General features: G+C 40.3%; 3 protein-coding genes across 3 annotated transcripts; 1 reads left to right on the forward strand and 2 right to left on the reverse strand.

The window, feature by feature from the left end:
* The first annotated feature begins 37 nt into the window (after positions 1 to 37).
* On the forward strand, positions 38 to 12,720 carry LOC5573981 (protein ARV1). The gene is made up of 3 exons (XM_001654952.2): positions 38 to 299; positions 11,996 to 12,275; positions 12,332 to 12,720. Exons 1-3 carry the CDS (start codon positions 159 to 161, stop codon positions 12,688 to 12,690), a joined length of 780 nt encoding a protein of 259 aa, XP_001655002.2. The 5' UTR covers positions 38 to 158; the 3' UTR covers positions 12,691 to 12,720.
* Positions 12,649 to 14,386, reverse strand: LOC5573984 (probable proline--tRNA ligase, mitochondrial). The gene is made up of 3 exons (XM_001654953.2): positions 14,183 to 14,386; positions 13,849 to 14,103; positions 12,649 to 13,673 (listed from the first exon to the last, which is right to left on the reverse strand). Exons 1-3 carry the CDS (start codon positions 14,273 to 14,275, stop codon positions 12,714 to 12,716), a joined length of 1,308 nt encoding a protein of 435 aa, XP_001655003.1. The 5' UTR covers positions 14,276 to 14,386; the 3' UTR covers positions 12,649 to 12,713.
* Positions 14,387 to 18,880: 4,494 nt separating this feature from the next.
* LOC5573969 lies at positions 18,881 to 20,240 on the reverse strand. Its single transcript, XM_001654954.2, has 2 exons — positions 19,796 to 20,240; positions 18,881 to 19,741 (listed from the first exon to the last, which is right to left on the reverse strand). The coding sequence occupies exons 1-2, from the start codon at positions 20,112 to 20,114 to the stop codon at positions 18,900 to 18,902; spliced, it is 1,161 nt and encodes a 386-aa protein (XP_001655004.1). The 5' UTR covers positions 20,115 to 20,240; the 3' UTR covers positions 18,881 to 18,899.
* Positions 20,241 to 23,141: the final 2,901 nt, after the last annotated feature.

Consider the following 23,141-nt stretch of genomic DNA (forward strand, 5'->3'; position numbering starts at 1 on the left):
ACAACTGCATGCTGTCAGTCTTCGACCAATCAGCTGATGAAGCCGACGTCCGACAGTTTTGGTAAACAAAAATCAGCTGTTTTGATGCTTGCTTCAAAAATAATTCGTGGAGTGCAGATTGATTTTCTACCGTAATTAAATATACAAAAATTTTAACGATGAGACTTCCACTACAAGACTATTTCCGTTTGCGTAAACTGAAAAGCAACGGCCAACATTATGTGTGCATCAATTGTGGGTGTCCCGTGCCGGAATTGTACAGGCGAATCAGTAGTACTGTACTGAAGATAACCGACTGCGTGAGTATTCGATATTGGTTCTGATGAAGATCGAATAGTTTATCTAAATCTAAATCCCTTTGAGTTACTCTAGTTATTCGATCAGCACGTTTCCTAAGATTAACAAGAGAAAATTGCGTTTTTTCCTAGTCCTTAGCATAGAGACCCACAGTGACTCAAATTCATAGTTGTACAGGGCACTGTTTCCACATCAAGTTGGTAAAAAACTAATAATTTATTATTATTGATATAATCGAATTCTGCCCATAAAAGCATAATTGTCCCATATGAAAAGTAGGCATTAAGAAAATAAAGCTTTAAAAATAAATAAGTTTGAAACTTGTCTTCTCATGCAAATGTTCATAATTGTTTAGTACACTGTTTCTCAACCTTGGTAATGGCGAAAAAACGGCTCGCTGTGAGGTGTTCGATTCAGCGTGCTTTTTACATGGTTGGGGGTCCGCGGACCCCCTGTTGAAAAACGTGGGTTTAGTACATTCAGAACTGTTACGCGAATTTCGAGATTCTTGCGTATTTCGCGATTTTCGCGGATTTGTACCGCCAGACGCGAAAATCGCGAGTGACTGAAAAACTGTCGCGAAAATCGGTTAGAAAGGCACAAGTTTTGAATTACGCAATTCCCGCAAAGTTTCCATTTTGTAGTGTTTTTGCAAAATACACCCGATTCTGTTTTTTTTATCACGGGGGATCCGTACCGTGTAAAAAAAAAAACCGTGCAAAAATAAACCGTGTTATTTCGAGAAATCGTGCAAAAAAAAATCCGTATTATTTCGAGAAACCGTGCATGCTCATAAGAACACTAAGTTTAGAAGCCGGTTCTGTCCCACGTTAATGTCAAGAAGAAGAATAATCGTCGTAACCTTCCCTTGTCAGATTCCTCGAGGGAAAGCTTATCGAAATCTTTTAGATATTTCTTCAGGAATACTTTCGAGAATCCTATTGACTGTTTAACGATAAACTTGCGCCACCATATTTCATGTAACGGAGAATATTAGAACTAACTTGGAGGTGATGATTTGGAGGTTATTTGGCAATCTGAAGGTTAAAATCCCCTCCAAACACTAGCGATTTTGCGGTGGGATGTTGACGTTTGATAACGAATACAGGAATCCCTCCAGAAACTCCTGCAACTTCCTCTACCAATTATCACAGAAATTTCCCCATTGATCAAAAATCACTGATACTTAGAGAAATTTCCACGAAAATTTCTCCAGGATTTTCCTGAGCACTTCATAACCAACCAACGCCACAACCTCCAGTAATTTCCACAGGAATTGCTCTGAACATTTTCCCAAAGGCTATTCCAGAATTTCCTCCAGATATTTTTCCACCGATTTCTGCAGTTATTGCTCTAGGAGATCTTCCTAAGATTCATAGGAAGTTCTTCCAAGAAAATTTTGCGAAGGTTTTACCAGAGCTTTGGAAGAAATTCGCTCGGAGATTATTCCACAAAACACTACAAGAATTCCTACGCCTATTTTTTTTTTTTTTTTTTTTTTGTTACTCCTCAAGCCATCTTCATATGCTTTCCTTCAATTCATACACGGTTCCTCCCAGAAATTACTCCAAAAAAATCCTCCAAGTATTTTTGAGGAATATTAAAAAAAAAATCGATCTGGGACTCCTCATGAACTTCCTCCATAAATTTCTACAGCATTGTATTCAAGAATTACTCCTGTAGTTCTTTCACAGATTTCTTGAGTAATTCCTCCATTGGTTCTTCCAGCGTTTGGATTTGATCTGTATAAGCCGATCGATTTATATTGGCTGAGCGTCACATTTTGTGATATTCACTCTCTCGCTTGGTATGGTCCTTTTGCTCTTTCAACGTTTTGTTTTTCGAACTTTTGTCCATAAACCACTTAACGCTCAAAGAAAGGAGGAGGTAGGCTAAATCGTTAGGGTTAATGTTAAAATAGAATTGAAAAAAAAAACATCCAAAAAGCATTACAGAGGAGGGGGTAAGAGTAGACGCTGCCTAATAACTTTCATGTTTTCTGCTAAGACAACCTTTAGAAACTTGAGTGAATTAAAACAAAACCTTTTGGCCAGGTTTTCTGCTGAAAAGTCCGGGGTTCCACCTGATGCTCTTCAAAGAATTTCTTCAGAAAATTCTGCAAGATGATATTCAGAGATTCGATGTGTTACGATGTGAGAGTGAACCGAGAGTGATTAACGTAACAAACAAATATGATTTATTAACGGTACTTCTAAATACAATAAACGAATTAAAATGTGCGACCGGCGTGTACTGCTACGATTGCCTAGATGACAAGTACCACTCAGTATCCGGTTGGATGACATCTGTCGGGCTCGCTGTCGGGTGACAGCCGTGATCAAAGGCACATAGGGTGGTACCCCAACACCTCCCCTTTTAGTAGAGCTGGTACGGTTCGTAGCGCACCGGTGTATGCCGCTGTCTTGAAGAGCGACGTGGGAGCGCTTCATCTAAATCAGTTACTCTTGTTGGCATCCGAGCTCGACGTGGTTGACTTGCTGGTTCAAAAAGCTCTCGTAAGAACTCTCGTTGCATTTGGTCGAATCCTTCCGGTTCTCCTGGCGGTGGTTCTACACTAGCAGCAAGGGAGTCTTCAGGTTGAATGAGACCCCATGCGCCTAGCAGTATATCCAACGGTATGGATGGTTCGACTTCACCTGGTATTTGATTGACGTCGTTGTAGCGTTTACGAAGTTGATTACTGTGAGAGCGGATTAGACGTTGTCGCTCCGGAAGCCACACATTGTACATCACTCGTCCGACACGCTCCACAATTTCTCCAGCAATCCAGCTCCAATTGTTGCCTTGGTGCACTTGAGCGTACACCTTGTCTTGAACATCGAAGCTCTTTTCTTTGGCACCATGTTTCTCGTTGAACTGACGATCTTGCTTGTTGTTAGCAGCTTTGGTGAACTTGCTAGGCGGACAAAAGAGTTCCAGAGACGTGCGCAGTGGACGACCAATAAGGATTTCAGCGGGCGATTTCCCACCAGGTGCACTTCGACAGGGAGTTGATCGGTAGCAGGTGAGGAAGATGTCGAGTGCTTCGTCCAAGCCTTCCCCTCCCGCTTGGATTTTCTTGACGGTCCTTTTAAAGGTGTCAACGAAGCGTTCCGTCTGACCGTTGCTTTGCGGGTGAAACGGTGCTGTTTTGAGATGCATAATCCCATTTGCTTCACAGAACTCTTCGAAAGTATCGCTGGTTAGCTGTGGCCCATTGTCGGTTACCAGAACCTCCGGCATTCCGAACCTCCCAAAAATTTTCCGAAGACTGGAAATTGTAACAGCGGTAGTGATACGTTTAGTCGGAATGATTTCCGGCCACTTTGAAAATGAATCTACTACTAGCAGGAAGTACGTGTCGTTGATAAGTCCAGCGAAATCTGCGTGCACTCTTTGCCAAGGTTTTTCGGGGATTGGCCACGATTCCAGTTTCGTTTTAGTTTCAGCTTTGGCGACCGAGGCACATTCTTGACAAGAGCGTACCAAAGCGGTGATGTGGTCATCGATGTTGGGCCAATACACGAAATTCCGTGCCAAAGATCGCATGCGTTCAACGCCGGGATGACCTCTGTGTAGTTGTCCGAGTACTTTCTGCTGTAGCTTCTTCGGAACCACAATCCGATCGCTGTACATGAGAACTTTCTGGGCCACGTACAACGACTCACGACGCGCAAAGAATTGATTAACCTCCGGTGTTCCGGAGAGAGATTTTGCGTCGCTCGGCCAACCCTTCTGCACAAACTCCATGACTTTCTGCAACGTCCGATCCTGGCTGGTCTCGGCGGCTGGCGGCTATCGTCTTGTACGAGATCGGGAGATGCTCGATGGATTGGCAGACGATGTTGCAGATGACTGTTTCGACCTCGATCGTAGCAATGATAAAATCCTCGTCTGGCTTAACATGGGAGTTGATTAGGCGAGAGAGAATGTCTGCGTGCCCGAAGTGGTCTGTTGAGATGTACTCGATCCGGAAGTCATATAGTAGCATGGTGAGGGCCCACCTCTGAAGGCGGTTGGCTGTGTACGGCGGAATACCACGCTTCGAACCGAAAATCGCTAGCAGCGGTTTGTGATCGGTTTGGAGAACAAATTGCCTTCCGTAGATCAGCCTATGGAATTTGGTGACCGCGTACACCAGACCAAGGGCCTCCTTTTCTATCTGGCTGTAGCGGGATTCGGCAGGAGTTAAGCTTCGGGATGCGTGGTAGATGGCCTTCTCTTGTCCGTCAGGAAACCGGTGTGCTATGCGGGCGCCTATGCCCACATTCGACGCATCTGCCGACACAACTATTTCCAAGCGTGGATTGTAGTGCGTCAACATGAGCGGTGATTGAAGAATTTCCTTAAAGCGGTCAAAGGAACGTTGGCAAGCATCGGACCACTGGAAGCTGGAACCCTCCTTCAGCAGCTCGTCGAGCGGCTGTCGTAATGTGCGCATTTCTCGGATGTATTTTCCATAATAGTTTACCGCACCCAGGTACGATCGCAGTGTAGAGACATCGTGTGGAGGAGGCATGTTGATGATTGCCTTCACCTTGTCCGGATCGGGGCGGGTGCCCTCCGAATCCAGAAGTTGACCCAGGTACTTGACTTGGCGCATGAAAAATCTACACTTCTCGAGCTTGACCGTGAAACCGTACTCTTGTAGGCGTTGTAGAACAAGGCACAGGTTCCGTTTATGTTCCTCGGCGTTTCGTCCACCGATCAGGATATCATCGAGATATGGACATGTGCACGGGATACCACTCAGCATGGCATCCATAATCTGCTGGAAAGCGCCAGGTGCACTTTTGACGCCGGGGGAAAGCCGATTGAAACGGTAGAGCCCTTTATGGGTGTTGATGGTGACAAGTTTCTTGCTTTCTTCGTCGACTTCAACCTGAAGATACGCGTCCGACGGTCCTACAACACTTCCCCGAATACCATTACCCCGAAAACCATTTCCCCAAAAACCAGTACCCCGAAAACCATTACCCCGAATGCAACGTTACCCCGAATGACACATTACCCCGAAAACCATTACCCCGAATGGTAAATTACCCCGAAAATAAGTTTCCCTAATACGACACTTCCCCGAAAATCAGTGATGCAAGGAAGCTCGCGAATTTGAGCCTGAAAGTTTTTGGCTTAGTAACTACTACTATTCCTATTAGTGATTTTTTATTCTTTCAATCATCGGCTGTTCTTTCGAGGTTGTATAATGGCAGTGTAAAAATTTTAATCAATGATTTTCTCTTCATTGAGTTATAGGCTGTTCTTTCGAGTTGTACCGTTTGAGTTGAAGTTTGAGCGATAGCGGTAAAAAAAATCGACTGACAAAATTGTCTTGAGCGAAATTTAAAGTTGACAGAGACTTCAAAAAGTAAATGAAAATGCATTACTTGTCTGTATTACATCTTGTCCCTGCATTACTTGTCTGTATTACATTTTGTCAGTATTACAATTTCCAACAAGAGATTTGTCCTTCTTTTAGTTATCGGCTATTCTTTCGGAAGTTGCACTAGCAAAGTGATTGTTGGCATCATAATTATTGACACTTTCAACAGTGATTTTTTCTTCTTTTATCATAGGCTATTCTTTAGCGATGTACTTTTGAAATAGTGGTTAGTTTAATATCAGTTAACATTTTCATCTGCCATTTTTTAAACCATAGTCTAATGAAATTTTAGAATATGTTGAACTCGCATTGCCTCCAGCAATATAAAAATATAATTATGTATTACCAAATAATATAACGCTTTTGAAAGAGGGCGGGAAAGGTCTCTAATAATAATATGTCAGCATTATCATCAGTTCGAAAAATGATTTATTGCTGTGAACATAATCATTCTCACAAAATCAAGTACACGCCTGTGAGTAAAATTTGGGTTCTCACTTGGCTCATGAAGAATAGCTGTTGATTAAAAGAATAATAAATCTTTGATAACATGAAGAACATGAATTCAAATGAAAATCAAAATTCTATGAAATGGATATATGGCTTTAATTTGTCGGATCTTCAATTTTTCGTGCCAAGAAAATTCGGGATTATGGTCCATTCGGGGAAATGGTATTCGGGGTAACGGACTATTCGGGGTAATGGTTTTCGGGGTATTGGTTTTCGGGGTACTTGACCATTCGGGGTATTGACTTTCGGGGTGATGGTTTTCGGGGTAATGGTATTCGGGGAAATGTTATAGGATCGCGTCCGACAGATCTATGTGGCTGAACATCGTGCATTGCGCCATCCGGTTGAAAATGTCCTCCGGGAGCGGGAGTGGGTAGCTGTTCGATTCGAGCGCGCTGTTTAGCCCGGTGGAAAAGTCCGCACAAATGCGAACAGTGCGATCGGGCTTGCGGACTACAACGATTGGTGCTGCCCAATCCGCGTATGTGACTGGTGTGATGATGCCCGAACTCTCTAGGCGCTTCAACTCGTCCTCAACAACGGCCTCCATGTTATAAGAAACTGGCCGCTTGGGTTTGAATACGGGATGAGCGTCCGGCTTGAGCGTGAGGTGCACCTGTGTTTTGGTGCACAGTCCCATACGGTTGGTGAAAACATCGGGGAACTTTTCCTTTATTTCGAGCACTTGCTGGTTTGGTTGCGGGCTGCTGACCAGCTTGCAGAAGGACGAAAACGGAACGTCCCATAACCCAAACTCATCCATGAGGTCTGAGCCTAAAACATTCAGAGAAAGGTCAGCACAACAAACGTAGCAATTACCTTCCTTTTGAGTCCCGCCGATAGTGTACGATGCTCGAAACATGGCCTCGATGCCCAGTCTGTCACCGGAAGCCGTCTGCACATGACAATCCGGCTGAGACGTTTGAGGAGCTCCGACCTTCATCCAGTTCTGCTTAGAGATGATCGTTATGTCCGAGCCAGAGTCCAGTTGCAAATCGACTGGAACACCGTTGATTGCCGTCTCCACGTAACGCCGGCTGCGATTCACATTTTTCACGGTCACGATCTTGGCTGCGTGGTTTTTGTTTTGCTGCTTCCCCTTGTTCTTCTTGGAGCTTGGCTTGGATGCGAAACAGGAACAATAGTCTTCTTTATGGCCGATGCGGCCACAGTCACGGCATTTGTGGCTTTTGAAACTGCACTGGCTGGAGAAATGCATACCGCCGCATGACCAACACGGCGTCTTCGGCGTGTCGGATTTGCTGCCACCAAACCTGTCCTTCTTACGGCGGTTGCCGTTGGGAGAATTGGCACGAACAGCATGAGTTGCAGCAGCACCAGCGGTGGAGGCAGACTGACTGCCGATGAGTACGGTGTCTTTCTTCAAGTTGATTAAACTTTTGCATTCCTCCACTACCTTCTCCAGCGTTATGTCCTGCGTTTCGTTGATCTTCGATAGCAGGCGCATCCGAATATCAGCGTCCTTGGGTGACTTCAATCCGCACACGAAAATAAGGCACTTGAACTGGTCCTCTTTGAGCTCCTGTAGTTTGAAGTCGACACAAGCACGGTTGACTTTGCAGGAGTAGGAGATGAAATCTTCGTTCTCATCCTTCGCCGTTTGCAGGCATTGGTACCGGCGATGGAAGGTGGAAACAGGGCTACCAAAGATGGTTTTTAGTTTGGCAACCGTTTCGTCGAAAGAAAATTCCCTCGACAGCTTGGGGAGAAGAACGAAGTGTACCTTTCGTGTGCGGCGGGATTGAGTTTGCGAAGCAGCAGTCGCACCTTTGCGTCGTCGTCCAGTTTGGAAGCGTCTTTTTCGAAAAGGTCCGCATATCTAGAGAACCATGCGTCGAAAGAGCAACCGTTCTCTAGATCGTAAGAAAACTCGGTGATATTGCTCGCAAGGGAATCTAGGACCAGCTCGTTCCGACTGGTGTTTTGGACGTTGCCCTGTATATTCGCCATCTGCTCTACCATTCGGGTCATCAAGGTATGCTGATTGTTGAGCAGCTGCAGGATGGTTTCCTTGAATGGTTAATCCGTATTGGAACCAGCTGCCTGCGCTGCTGGACCGAGTGGCAATGGCGTTGGCATGGCGAATACAAAGCTGCAAACGACGCGACGTTTTTACGACGATTTTCGCGAGAAAAACAATCGGTGCGACCTTTTACCGACTCGTCGCCACTTTGTTACGATGTGAGAGTGAACCGAGAGTGATTAACGTAACAAACAAATATGATTTATTAACGGTACTTCTAAATACAATAAACGAATTAAAATGTGCGACCGGCGTGTACTGCTACGATTGCCTAGATGACAAGTACCACTCAGTATCCGGTTGGCTGACATCTGTCGGGCTCGCTGTCGGGTGACAGCCGTGATCAAAGGCACATAGGGTGGTACCCCAACACGATGGATTATTTTTTGCAATAATTATCTTATCAATTCATCTCCAAGACTTCCATAGAAGCCCATAGTTCGTTCAGAGTTCCTTGCAAAAAGTTAATCAAGGATTATTTTAAAATTAACGAAGTTTCATCAGATGTTGCTTTAAGATGTCCTGTAAAAACATTTCATATGTCTTTTAAATATTTCTCCAATAATGTGAAAAAATCTTTGACATTTCATCGAAGACATTCCTGTAACAATGCTTAGCAAAACATCATTGAAGAATTTTGAGGAAAATTGAGGAATATTTGATGGAAGATGGAAATTCCTGAACGATGAAATGCTGAACGATAATTTTGGAGGAAATTCTAAAAAAAACCCAAGATGTCCAGGGCGGAAATTTTGGAGGATGCATAGCGAAATCGTTGGAAAAATTACTGGAGGACTCTTTGAGTTACCCTTGGGGCTACAGGTAACAAAAATTGTGTGTCAGTGAATCATCGATTTGTTTTCGGCGAGAATTAACGTACAAATAAATTGCCAGATTGTCCGGACGTTTCGGTCGTTTTACTGGCCTACAACCATCTTCTGCGGACTCTAAAATATATTTTTTAACATTTAGAACACATCAAAAACATAAAATTAACACCTTACAATCTTCTAGCCGTTTGTTTACAGTTGGACGGCCATAACTTTTACAAACATCATAATACATAAATTTCTACATACAACATACATACAAATATCTTCTGGTCATGTGTTGGTAATAGATTACCTCTGTTAGTCCTTTCATACACAAAAACAATACAATAATAGCACAGATAGAGCCTTAAAGTTAACTCATGCTAAGTATCGGGTAAACACGTTGAAAACGGTTAAACAAATTCTCACAGGAAACAACTACCCGTGTTTCCTTGTAGAAAAAGTTATTAGGGAAAGACTACACAAAATGTACAATACACTACAAGACAAGGAAAACGCTACGAACAAATTTATAACGATACCATATATTGAAGGACTAGGTGAAAAACTATCTAGATATCTAAGACAACACGACTCTAAGGTGGCTTATAAACCAGTTGACAAAATTAAAGATGTACTATTTACAAAAACTAAAGACAAAATATCTAAAGACAAAAACATAAATGTAGTATATGAGATTCCTTGTGGAGCATGTGAAAAATCGTACGTTGGTGAAACAAGTCAATTTTTGTGTAAACGTCTAAGTGAACATAAGTATAATGTAAAAACAAAAAACATATCTGGTACAGGATTGTCACAACACACTATAGAAGAAGGACATATTTTCGACTTTGACAAGACAAAAATACTTGACAAAGTTACAAATAGCTACACTAGATTATTAACAGAAACTTTTCACATTAAGATACGAGGCGATGCTAATGTTGTAAACAAACAGAAAGACTCTGCCAATTTTAAGACGGCGTACAACTCTATTATAACTAAGCTTAAATCTATTACCAACACATGACCAGAAGATATTTGTATGTATGTTGTATGTAGAAATTTATGTATTATGATGTTTGTAAAAGTTATGGCCGTCCAACTGTAAACAAACGGCTAGAAGATTGTAAGGTGTTAATTTTATGTTTTTGATGTGTTCTAAATGTTAAAAAATATATTTTAGAGTCCGCAGAAGATGGTCGTAGGCCAGTAAAACGACCGAAACGTCCGGACAATCTGGCAATTTATTTGTACGTTAATTCTCGCCGAAAACAAATCGATGATTCACTGACACATCAAGTCGCGGCGATTGAACCATTGATATCATCGGTAACAAAAATTGTAGAAAACACTGTTTTCAGTGATGTTTACATGAAATTTAAAGTATGATTTATCAAACGTTTTTGTAATCTAATCCACCAAGCATGCAAAATAGGATGTCAACTTTCATTTGAGATATAATTTGGTTGAAATTGCACGTTTAAATTTGAATTAAATAGATTTTTCTAACATGCTTACAGCATCCATGAAAAATTCTTCGTTTCTCTTATATGGCAAAATACAGTACTTTTTGAAACCATCAAAAAATAACTTTTGAGTATCGAAAAGAATTATGAACTTTGTTGATAAGTATTGTTATACACATGCAGTTTGAATTCTGTGGCAAATTAAGCAAGTAAATGGCCATACAAGCTGGCAAACTTGCATGCAAGTTGGCTGAAATAGTCAAATTTTGAATTTTAAACATTCAATATCTCAAAAACTAGACGTGCTATGATTTTTTTGAAAACGGCAATGGAGTCAGCATCCCACGTGTTTCAGTAGTTGCGCTAGTGCTCCACTGCCCATAACTGCATAACAGTCACATTCGACATTTTTGACAATTTCGAGTTAACACCGGGGAGAGTCATCAAATGACTAATACATTCGATCAACTTACTGAAATCTGTGAGATTGTTCTAGGAAATTCGAAAAAAATACCAAGTTGTTTTGTCACATTGGCAATTGTAACCGCATAACAGTCACATTGAGATTATACATGAGCGTCATAATGCAGTAGCAACGAAATTTGTATCAGATTTTTTTTTCTGACTATTCACTCAATATGCGATATGAGTTGTACAAAATTTCAGCCTCAAATAAGCACTTTTGAATTCTCAGTGATTTTTTGAAATTTTAGTTCCCTTCCATACTGCAATAAAATGCAAACTTGGTATCACATTTACTCAATGCCTACTTTTGTCGAATGTTACAAATATGCAGTTATGGGCAGTCCAGTAGTAGACGTTCGGGAATGATACAAGGAATTTTAAACAAAATGGTAAATTTTTACATAGGTTTAACATTTTTCCTCGGAACAGCAATTAATACTTTCGAATGATATTCTTTGGGGATTTTCTTAATTTTTATACATCCATTCCACTAATGGAACACGACGGCATCTACTGGTGCAAGGGAGCAAATTTTTTGCATAAAGTTATTTAATTTTTATGACTTTTTCATAAAATAAAAAGCTAAAATTTGGCAAATCGACTAAACTAGAAACGATCTTTTCACTAAAAATAGCACATGTCGTTTTTATCGAAAAATGTACGTTTTGTTCCATAGTCCAATCTACTGGTACATTACAACCATTGGTACCGGCACCCTGCAAATGTTGCCAGAAAGATATTTAGAGATTATCGTCAACGCTGTTTAACGGTATGCTTCCGTAGAGATTTGCATATGACATGATTTAGGAGAGGCTGTTTAAGAGGGACGTGGAAGATCATCACCTGAGTTACACAATTGTGAAGACAGATTAACAAGACAATATTGAGTGTATTCCCAATCCAATTTCCTTTCTGTCAAGACCCAAAAATAAGTTCCATAATTGTATCCATGGTGTGCCAATCACTAGGATTTAAAGAGGTTGGAACTCAAATCTCCATCTCTATCTCTCAATTGCAGGAAAAGTGCAAGACACCAGCGGACAAGTATATCGAGTTCGAAGCGCTGATAATTCTTATTGATCTGGTCCTGCTCAGCAAATCAGCCTATCGACACATCCTTTACAACTCAAACTGTAAGAACCTGTGGAAGATTGGCATTATACTGATACTGCTGGAGGCATACTGCCTGTGGACAGAAACTTTCAGTAAGTTCACCAATGTATGCTACCGATCGGACCATCCGGATCCATTCCTGGCCGAGAAGGGTTTTTACTTGTCATCCTTACATATTCTGATCGGTAGGTAGTTTGATTTACCATACAATTTCACTAACTAACTCAACATATCTTTACAGGAACAATCCTTCTATACACCTTCGTTTACCTACTGACGAGGATTATGCTGCATTGTGCCAACATCGGATCGGATACTGGCAAAGCCTACCCATTAGTGCTGCTGCAGGGCACGATCCTGGCCAGCATCGCCAAATTCTTTTTCATTCCGATCATCATCTGGAAGCAACACACGACCGACTCGGCGATGGCCATCCACATCTCGCTGGTGGTGGCCTATTTTGTGATCTCCCTCATCCAGATACACTCCGTGGTTAGCCAATGTTCCTGGACCAAATCGGCTGTCATCGTACTTTTAGCATTCGTAGTCAAAACCTACTTCCTAACTGAAATCAGTTTATTTTTAAATGCATTGATGTAAAATTATACATATTCTATCAAGTACTATGAACAGCTCCGTTCTATTTCCTTAACCGTTTCGCTAAAGCCCAACAGCTTCTGAGTTTCGTCCGTTTGATTGTGAACCTCAAACAGTTCGGCGCCCTCGTCAGCTGCCTTAGGTCCTATAACTACCACAACAGGGTATCCAGTTTTCTTAGCGTCTAAAAGTCTCTTCCCTATCGTCAGACTGGTTCTATCATCCACCACAACTTCCGAACCAACGCTGGACAGTTTACTAACTTCATCTTCTAATCTATGCAACCAGGGTTCAACCAAGGATTCCTCTTTACTTCCCTTCTTTGGTGGAATTAAGCAGACCTTGAACGGTGCCAGCGCACGGGGCCATCGAATTTCCTTTTCGCTGGAAAGTACCTCAACCCCGGCAGCGATCAATCGAGTTATGCCTATCCCGTAGCATCCCATCTGCAGCGCCTCAGGCTTCCCGTTCTGGTTCAGAAACATGGCCCCTAGTGCCTTGCTGTACTTGTCTTCCAGTATAAAGGCATGGCCCACCTCAATTCCTGCCTGCCGCCCAATATTGCTATTGTTACATCTCTCGCAAGCCTTTTCACCATCGAACATCTCCTGATTGCATCCCATGCCGCACACGCTACAGCAAACCAACTGATCCTCCCCGACCTCACTGGGAAAGTGGTACTCATGTGACGTGGATCCCCCCATAACTCCAGTGTCCCCCCTTACCTTCACAAAGGGAACTCCAACCGCCTCGAACAACCTCCGATAAGCCTCGTTTACCACCTCGTACGTTTGGCGCGCTTCGGCCAATCCCACGTCGAACGTGTACAGGTCCTTCATCAGGAACTCCTTCGCCCGCATCAGCCCGAAGCGAGGTTTCATCTCGTCCCGAAACTTGGTCGATATCTGGTACAACCGCAACGGGAACTGCCGATAGGATACCGGTGAAATCGCCGCCAGCAGGGCAGTTATGCTTTCCTCATGCGTCTAATAGAAAAGAATAAAATCGATCAGAAATCGCTCAGAACGATCAGTGCCGTAGCGTGCGGTTGGCCCATGCCAAGGGCGCAAGCCTTTGGGTGGCGCAATAATGCTGGATTCCTGGATTTACTTGAGTCACGCTACTGGCTCTAACAATTATTCTTTTATCTAAATCGCTCACCGGTCCCAGGATTTGCCGTTTGCCGTGCCTATCGGTGGTGCTCATCAGTTCGCCGCCAGCCGTCTCGAGGCGTCCACTTTTGCGCCACAAATCGGCCGATGTGAGGATCGGCAGGGTGAGTTTCTCCGCCCCGGCGAAGTGCTGCATGTGGTGATCGACCAGGTCGATGGCTTTCTGAACGGAACGCTGCAGCAGTGGCAGGATGTAGAAGGTGCCGTTGCCGGCCTGCCGCATAAGGCCTTGTTCGAGCATCAGCTGGTGAGGTGAAGTGGGTGGTGTTGGAGTGACTTTCGTTTCGCAATGGTTAACATAATATTATGTGGACAGAACTTACCCGTTGGCTTTTGGATGTGATGTCTTGGTTCTTAACAATTGCATTCTTGGGGATTATTAAAGATGGTTGGAAAATCTTCGAAAGTTTATGCATTTTTCATTCAGAACTTTTCATTAAGAGTCTCAGAACTTTAAAACTTAAAAATATATCGAACACTCGAACGATGTGTGTACAGTGTAGAAGCAGCAGATAAAATAATAAACGTGCTTCGCTTCCTTTTTAAGAACTTACAGCATTTCAGTGCTGCCATTTGTATAATGTATAAATGAAAAGACTTTGTAAGGGCAAGTTGCTAAAGCCATTTTATGAGACGTTTCGAATCATATGGTTTCCGTTTGTTTACCAGCTTTGAAAATTGCTGGCGGGCCGATTTATTTACGTTACTTCTAGCGCTACATTTGGAAGGAGCATATTCAACAATGGCGCTGGTGGCAATGCTACAAAGTTTTTCATTTTCGCATGAAAAATTTAAATCAGTAGGCAGGGAAGATATTTTTCATTTACTTTACATGTGAACCGGGTAGAAATATGCGCTGAAAGAGACGGGGACGTCATCGCCAACAAAAAAGTGATCAGCGCCATTTAGATGTCATGCTAGTTTTTTGAACATCAACAATGAGCGGCCCGCCAGAAAACGTCATTCGAACGTCTCGTAAAATGGCTTATTACAATTATGATACAGCGGGGATTCGCTGGTTGGAACACGACTGCCACGAGTCCCACCTGTTAGTTGGAACGACTGAAAGCTGGTGAAAATGCTTCAGACTAACGCATCTGGAGCGTAAATCGTCACAAAATGCACATATACGTACACATTTGTTCTATATATTTGGACAAACATTTGAAAAGGGCCCAAGGAGTCTTGAGCCTTTTTTCAGAAACGTTGCTGTTGAGCCCTTTTTAGCCCGCCCATGCAAACCAACCCCAGTATCATCAGAAAGATTGGTGTTAGTTTTTCCTGATAGTGGTATTGGTGAGCGTGATCGAGTTGAAATGGGTTCAACAGCGGCTTGCAAAGCCAATTATTACCAATGACGATGTGCTCTTTTGAAATGTTTGTCCAGATATGGACACTTCAATGCGACGGTAGTCAGACGTCAAAGTCAGTTTGACATCTACTGGAATTTTGTCCAACCAGCGAACATCCAACCATCGAGTCATTCCATGTAGCGGACCCCCAACGAGCGAATCCCCACTGTAGTTCAAAAATCCAGTAAAATTTTACTGGGGTCGGTAATCTGAATTGGCTGTGTCATTGTTCCATTTTGATTTGTGTAAGAATATTTTAATATAGGTAGCGAAAATGAAGTTTAGTAGTAATATTAATAATTTGTATAAAAATCGCTAAGATTTTCTAAACATTCCAAATAAAGAACGTCCCAGAAAGCATGGACACGACTTTACGATAGTATCATTTCAAGACTAGTTCAGATAAAAATCTGATTTTCACACATTTTTTTCTTGCACTTATCAAGAGCAGATTTTGAATTTTCAGCGATTTTTTCGCTACCTGTTTGTTGGTGGTGTTACATTTCACTAGAAGCTCCTCTTATCAGTTTTGCACAAATCGCGTTATATCTGAGTGACTTTGTTGTACGAAATTTGTGCTAGGTTTTATAAAGTACGTACAATAGAAATCTCAAAAATATATTTCTCATTGCCGATGCGACAAATGATCACACTATCACTTATTTTAATGGAAATTAAAAACTTAAGTATATGAAATTTGAATAGAAACTAATAATCCGATTTCAGCTGAGGTCGATTTAAAAAATGGTCAAAATCTAAAATTTGTGTTGCCTATCCAAAAGAATAGATATTTGACATAAGTAAATCAGAAATGTATTATTTTTATTTATTTTGAAAACACCTGAATAGCTATGATTTTGTAAAATTTTCTTATATGGAGAGAAAAAATATTATTTTTTTTTTAGAATTTTACCATTTTGTCAAATGTTTTCTAGCAAAGCCAAATAAAATTTTAAACCAAAATTCGTGTGGAACACCCTAGATACAATGTTCTTTAAGTGATGAGGAAGGATTTTGATAAAAACATCCATGACTAGTTATAAGTTCTAGCAAAACACAAAAGGAAGGGCCTGTGCAGGCTAGACAAGAATTGATTTTATAAAATAAAAATTTCAATGTAAAAGGTTATTTCATCAATCAAAATTTTCACATTCAGCATTTAAACAAAATACAAAAAATATAAAAATATTTATTTGTTTGAAAATATATTGTGATATACGTTGCCAAAGTCGTGCCTGTACTTTCTGGGCGCATATTACAATTGTTATTTTTTCTCTATTTGGTCACTGTTTGCTGAATGGATTTGAATTTAGATAATAATGACAATGAGCCGTTCCTTAAGCACGAATTATAGAAAAAAAATCCTCCTATATAACAAATGTTTTAATGTTTACAAAATATGTTGTACCCTCACTCATTAGTGCTAACTTTATCATTTATTTGACTTTTTTTTCAACATTTTCAGCTGTAAATTTGTTTTAGAAATGAAATCCTAAAACAAATTTACAGCTGAATATGTTAGTTTTGAGCACTGCGGATATAAGGTACCGTGGGGCAAGTGGGTAATGGAATTCGCATAGTTGAGATTCTTCAAATTCTAGAGACTTTAAATTGAAACAAATGAGGTCGTGTATATTTTTTAGCTTGACTCCCACCAAATATAAGCAGCATGCTGAAATTGATTTTTATGAAAAATTAAAGAAAAAAATACAGAAAATATTTTTGAAAAATGTCTCCTTACTTTTCACTTGCCCCAAAAGTGGGGCAAGTGAAAAGTTTACCGTTTTGAACAATAATTTCAAAAACAAACAGTTATATTCACGATTTCTATTAGCTTTAACATTTGTTAAGGCTTCCCAATGAACAATAACATAAGTAACATGTAAACAAAGAAAATGTTATTCTTTTCACTTGAATTTTCTTCTGTTCAGTTATGTTAGTTGAAATGATTCGACAACATTATAACTGCAACATTTCCAATGTTAGTTCTTACATTATAAGTCAGCAAATGCATTTCTGCTCGGTAGAATTTCCACCGCTCGTTGTTTGTTTTTGAGAAAGTCGAATATGACATCGGATAACCCTTCGGGAGAAATCAAACGGAATCCTTCAATAACGTATTTAGAATATTTTTTATGTGGATAGACCTATACCCATTTTTATGTTTTGAACTAGCTTACATAGACATTCTACGAGATTTCCGTGTGTTCTCTAATATTGCAACTTTTCAGTCAACGTCTTCCTTTTAATTGACTGCCCGAAGCAGACATATTAATATTGTAATGTTTAGCAACATCTTTTAGAGAATTTCCATGATTTCTAATAGCTTTTTAACGCTTGAGTATAGTGTTTCTTGAATTATCAGCACGTTATGTTTTTCTATGATAATTGCGAATCATGGTTACTTATGGCTACTTAAAGAGAAAACTCAAATTCAATCTCTAATGATAAACTTTTCACTTGCCCCACCTGATAAGAAAATTGACAGTGTTTAAATTTAGTTATTTTTAGGTCTACGTCGAATTAATTCTAAAACTTTTTTTATTGCAGTTTGAAATTGTCACAGAGGACAACTAAGAAATGGTACAGGAAATTATTTTCCGCAACTTTTTTCCACTGAAAATATTAGAATAAGATTGTGCGCCGCCAACTTGTTACGGAGTAACAGTTGACAGGTTAACAATTTTTCGCTCTATTATGCAAAAATGGCTGAAAAATCTCAGAAATCTGGCACCTATCGTAATGTTCTCAATGGCCTCAAAGGTTTACGCATGATTTTAAAACGTTAATTCACATATTCAGTAAAATATATCAATTGTTTTCACTTACCCCATTTACCCACTTACCCCGCGGTACCTTATTTAACTTTTATTCATCAGATCATCCTGACGTTTCTGTCAATAATTAATATCAATAATTATCAAACTTTGTTTAGAATTTCCGGATTTTTATATTTTTTTGGGCTAAAACAATCACTGAAGAAACCAAATTAAAAAATAATAGGGGGGATGCTTGATATGCTACGTATTATCAGCATTTGTGACTAAATGCTACGAGGGGAGAAGGGGGAGTAAAAATCAGTGATAAAATGCTACGTCATATATGAACGGTCCCTAAGATTGCGAGAGTTTTGTCAGATTTTGTTCAACATTGCCGAAGTACTCTGTAAAAACATTTCCAAGATTCTATGATAATTTTGACTTCCTGACTGGCGTAAAATTCAATTTTCTCAAATACCTACTTGTTTTCAGGCATGATAGGAATTTAGTTTTGTTTGTCAAATAGTGAAGTGAAACATGGGAGAGAAATTTTCCTTGTAGTACTAATAACAATAATCTATGCATTGACTTAGCTTAGGTTGTTCCTATTATGATCCTCGATCTGATCGTCCAGACGCCAAACCATTTTAACGAATATTCAAACTCTAAGCAAAGAGATACCAAGAATAACAAGTTGAATTATTCGCATGAAATTGAAGTTGAAGTTGAAATAACAAGCCTGGCTATTATTCTTATCTAAAGTTGGGCACAGTCAACGGGCGAGATATAAAGATTCCGTTTGACATTGGTTTGATACTACCTACATAAGAAGTTCTACAACATTCTTGATTATCATTAAACTGGTCAACAACTTTAGGTGATTTCGAAGATAATTGATGACAACGTTTTGTTTAAATTTTCCTTTTGTTTCATTCATCGGTTTCATCGTCTTCACCATCTTTTACATTGGCCAGAAGTTTCTTCAATTCGCCTATCGTTCGACGATAGTATTCAACTTTCTGCTGCATTCTAATTTTCTCACCTTCACATTGCTCCAACTGCTCCCTAAGTAATTTCTGCTCTTCGTAATACTTAGCTTTCGGTAGTTGGAGGTACTCTTCGCCCTTGAAGATGAACTCGTAGACCGATTCGTCCTTCTTGACCGGACTGCAGGATTGTTCCTGCGGTTTAGCTTCCACCTTGACTGGCTTCGCTGTGTTAGTCTTTACGACTGTGCTGCTGCTGCTACTAATTGCCACGGGATTGATGGCTTTCTTCGGAGATCGTACTTCCTTCGGCGGCACTTTGTCGAAAGCCTCTGAATCGGAATTGGAAGGAGTCTTCTTCTCGGGTGGACAACTCAAGGCTGACTCAGCTATCGAAACTGCTGTGGCCTCAGTGGTGGTGCTCTGAGCTGCTGAACTCGGAGATGTTTTGTTGATGACGATTGTTTTCGATTCGCTGGGACGTTTCTTCAGTTTGACCCTCCGTAAGATGGCACCCTTGGGCGGAGTGGTGAATTTCTGTCCATCATCCAGCGGCCACGGTTTAGGTGTACAGGACGATGACGAGGACGACACGAGCATCGAGTGTGAAATGGCGGGCATTTTTTCCACTTTGATGATCTTCGTCAAGACTGGGGATTCAGTTGAGGACGATCGCTTCCTTATCGGAAGTGGTTCGATAAGCTCATCTCCCTCATTGGGGTCGTCCGCTTCCGGTTGCACGTAAACGATTTCCGTGGCTACATCGTCATTTTCATCAATCATACCTGGAATTGCTTAGAATGATTAAAAAATGTCAAAGGACATGGATCATGACTTACTTTCGTCCAAATGTTCCTCCTCCTCCACCATAGACGAGCTCTGGACTTCCTGCTCGCCCTCCGGACACGTACCATAGGCATGGGGCATTGCCGTACTCAGTAGCATCTTCCGCCGGGAGCTGAAGCACATATATATCCGCGGGAAGTGCAGTTCGCACATATACCGCAGTCGCAGCTCGGTAGGATCGACCAACCCCAGCTCGGACCACTTGGCTGCACGTTCCTCGCTCTTCGGGAACTGAAACAAGGTGAGCTCCGGATGGGTTTGGCTATTCACAATGCAATCACGATAAACACAACACTTTTTCGGGCGGTTCATTCCGGCTTTCCGCTAGGAAATATTGCCATCCAAAAAATCACAGAAACGGATAAAAACAGTTTGGTTGATAAACAAAACAAGAAAGACGCGTCCTTAAATTTTTGTTTTTTTTTAATGACAGTTCACAGAAACAGGGTTTGACTGCATAGGTCGAAACAACCGCACGTACTGTAACGCTTCCATATGCGCACGGATCAAAGTACATTGGACAGAACGTTACGCGTACACGCAAACAAATTTTATTGTATAATCTACCGAATCCATGGTAGAATTAAGAACTGCACCATCAATTTTCAACCGACTACAAAAATCTGTTAAGTTTACTATAATCTGGTGAAAATCACTGAGCAGTGCAGTAAATTTGACTATAGTAGCATCCATTACAAAGCATTGTATTTCAATCCGTGACACCCACCGTACAACACAGTGTGGTCATAAATATGATGCTAAACTTCTCAAATCAAGAATGTTTCTAGTCAAAAATACTACAAATCTGGTTAAATCAACAGAAGAAATTTTCTTGTGTAGTGATGTTGACTTGGGAGGGAGAAACCGATACGAAATTTATGTACGTCAAGGTGAGCCGAGATTCTGCTGTCACGAACTGTCACTGTCCAGATCTTAAACAATGGACAAACTTTATAAAAGCGCGTAATTGATCAAAACATATTTTTGCATTTTTTCAAATTTGACAAAAAATCGCTTGAAAAGCTATTCATGATGATTTAAAAGTAATGTCACGATAGCACCTTTCATTTTGATACGCATCATTTTACTTTTTCCACTAAAAACGAAAATTAAATGCATAGAAAACTTCGGCCCTTTTTCCATGTTTGTCCCGAACGATCGAAGGTGCACTACAAAAGAAAACTACACTGAAATGAATTGTTTCGCAAATCGAACGACATTTAATCAGTAGAATTTACAATGAGCAAATATTGTCAAAGTTACTATAAAATCAGTTATAATGACTTTCATTATGTTATTTTCAGAATGTGCTCGGTCATTTATGTAAAAAGTCCACGCATATTTTGTTATTTTATGGGTCAATCCACTATATTCATTGTTGAATTTAGAATGTATTATGGTACAATTCTCAATTCTACAATAATTAGAACGTAAAATTGACGAACTTCGAAGTAAAAATTTCCATTCGTTTTTGTTTACGTTCCACCATTTTATCATTCATCTGTATCCCTAATATTTACAAGTGGAAGTGAAGAAAAATTGCTATGTTTCCGTCTTAATAGCATATGAAACCACTGTTATTCGTGAGAATAATAAACGCTAAGCTCAGAGCATAGAAGACTATATTGGGTAAGTCAACATTTCACATAAATTACTGTTTTTTTCATCTATTTGCTGCTGTTTGCATCTTCAGGTCATCGTGGGAACAAGTTCGTGAAGCACAAAGATTGTACGTAATATGGTTTTTAAGACTCCATGTTACTGGCGTCTTACAAGTGTAGCACGGATCCTAATACGTAAAATTACCGCCATGAACTATGCAGCAGTTTCATCAACACAGTCCAAATAACAGAGTTTTCTTGTATATTTAACTACTGAATAGTAATATAGTATTCATTAGTGAAGCCAACAACCTCGACAAAATTCTGTTATAATAGTAAAAACTACAACACTTCTTCTTATGGTAATCATGAAATCACTTCGGTTGAAAATCGTTGGTGTGAGTCTGTCAATTGTAACCCCTATTGTAGTAATTTTCACTACAAAGCTGTTTTCAGTGTAGCGATTTTAATCAAGTCTGCCTTGATTGTCGTTGGCAAACTTGAATTTTCTTGCAGTTTGAAATAAATTTGTGTCATATTTTGTGTGTAGTAGCGGTTTCTCCCTCCCAGATGTTGACTATGTTTTGGTAGAGTTAACAGATTAAGCCTGGTATCCACATCCTAAGTAGAGCGGTCAAGTACAATTTGTTGCTAATTACCAAAGTAATTTTGACAGCTGATCCAGAATGACCGAAGTGTCACTTTTACTTGCGGAATAATTGAGCGGCACATTTTTCCGTACGGAATAGTGACAGCTCCATTTGATTTGTACGGCAGGCGTTACCAATGTTATGAAATCAGCTCTACTTGTCAACTGGATACAGCTCAAGTAATTTGGACAGCTGAAGTATTTCTTGGTCATTACTTGTCCTATCCTTTTGCACAGTACTTACGAAGTGGATACTAACCATTAATGTAGTCGGTTGAAAATCGTTGGTGCAGTTCTTAATTTTACCATGGATTCAGTACGTCCCATTGATGCTACAACTAGATAACTCGAAATTTGAAATTTTTGACTTCAATATGCCAAAACATTTTTCTTAATTAGATCTTGTAAATACCTACAGCTCATAAGGGTTTATTCACAAATTTCATAACGCCGAAAATGGTCATTTTTGATACCCACCCACCCCCTCGTAACGCTTTTTGTATGGACATTTTAGAAATTTTGTATGAGCTGTAACACTTGTCAGACGCCCACCCACCCCCTTCAACGTTACGAAATTTGTGAATGGGCCCTAAGCGTGTGATTCAAAATACACAAGTTAAAGTTTATTTTTGAACAATATCCTCTGCGATTAACCGTCACCTTGTAAAACGGTCTTATTTTCAAAGTTGCACATCCCAAAATTTTGATTTTCGAGTTATCTACACTGAAATAAATTTTGTTGTAAAAATTACTGAATCCATGGTAAAATTAAGAACTACACCAACGATTTTCAACCGACTACATTATTCTGTTAAGTCTACCAGAAAATAGTCAACATCACTACATAAGAAAATATTTTTTGTTTATTTAACCACAGTTGCAGTATTTATGACTTGAAACATTCTTGATTTGACAAGTTTGGCCACACTGTGTTGTAAGGTGAGTGTCACGGATTGAAATACAATGCTATGTAGTCGAGACTACTATGGACATGGTCACTTTTACTGCACTGCTCAGTGATTTTTACCAGATTATTGTAAACTTAACAGATTTTTGTAGTCGGTTGAAAATCTTTGGTGTAGTTCTTAA

The sequence above is a fragment of the Aedes aegypti genome, chromosome 3 (genome assembly GCF_002204515.2).
Source record: "Aedes aegypti strain LVP_AGWG chromosome 3, AaegL5.0 Primary Assembly, whole genome shotgun sequence".
In the NCBI taxonomy this organism is placed as follows: domain Eukaryota; kingdom Metazoa; phylum Arthropoda; class Insecta; order Diptera; family Culicidae; genus Aedes; species Aedes aegypti.

Bases quoted from the DNA above. Each gene is read 5' to 3' on its own strand.
- LOC5573981 (XM_001654952.2), top strand. From the start codon at position 159: ATGAGACTTCCACTACAAGACTATTTCCGTTTGCGTAAACTGAAAAGC. The intron at 300-11,995 runs GTGAGTATTCGA...TCTCAATTGCAG, and splicing joins TACTGAAGATAACCGACTGC to GAAAAGTGCAAGACACCAGC. The intron at 12,276-12,331 runs GTAGGTAGTTTG...ATATCTTTACAG, and splicing joins ATCCTTACATATTCTGATCG to GAACAATCCTTCTATACACC.
- LOC5573984 (XM_001654953.2), bottom strand. From the start codon at position 14,275: ATGCATAAACTTTCGAAGATTTTCCAACCATCTTTAATAATCCCCAAG. The intron at 14,104-14,182 runs GTAAGTTCTGTC...TCACCTCACCAG, and splicing joins TCACATCCAAAAGCCAACGG to CTGATGCTCGAACAAGGCCT. The intron at 13,674-13,848 runs GTGAGCGATTTA...CTTTTCTATTAG, and splicing joins AACGGCAAATCCTGGGACCG to ACGCATGAGGAAAGCATAAC.
- LOC5573969 (XM_001654954.2), bottom strand. From the start codon at position 20,114: ATGAACCGCCCGAAAAAGTGTTGTGTTTATCGTGATTGCATTGTGAAT. The intron at 19,742-19,795 runs GTAAGTCATGAT...AAGCAATTCCAG, and splicing joins GGAGGAACATTTGGACGAAA to GTATGATTGATGAAAATGAC.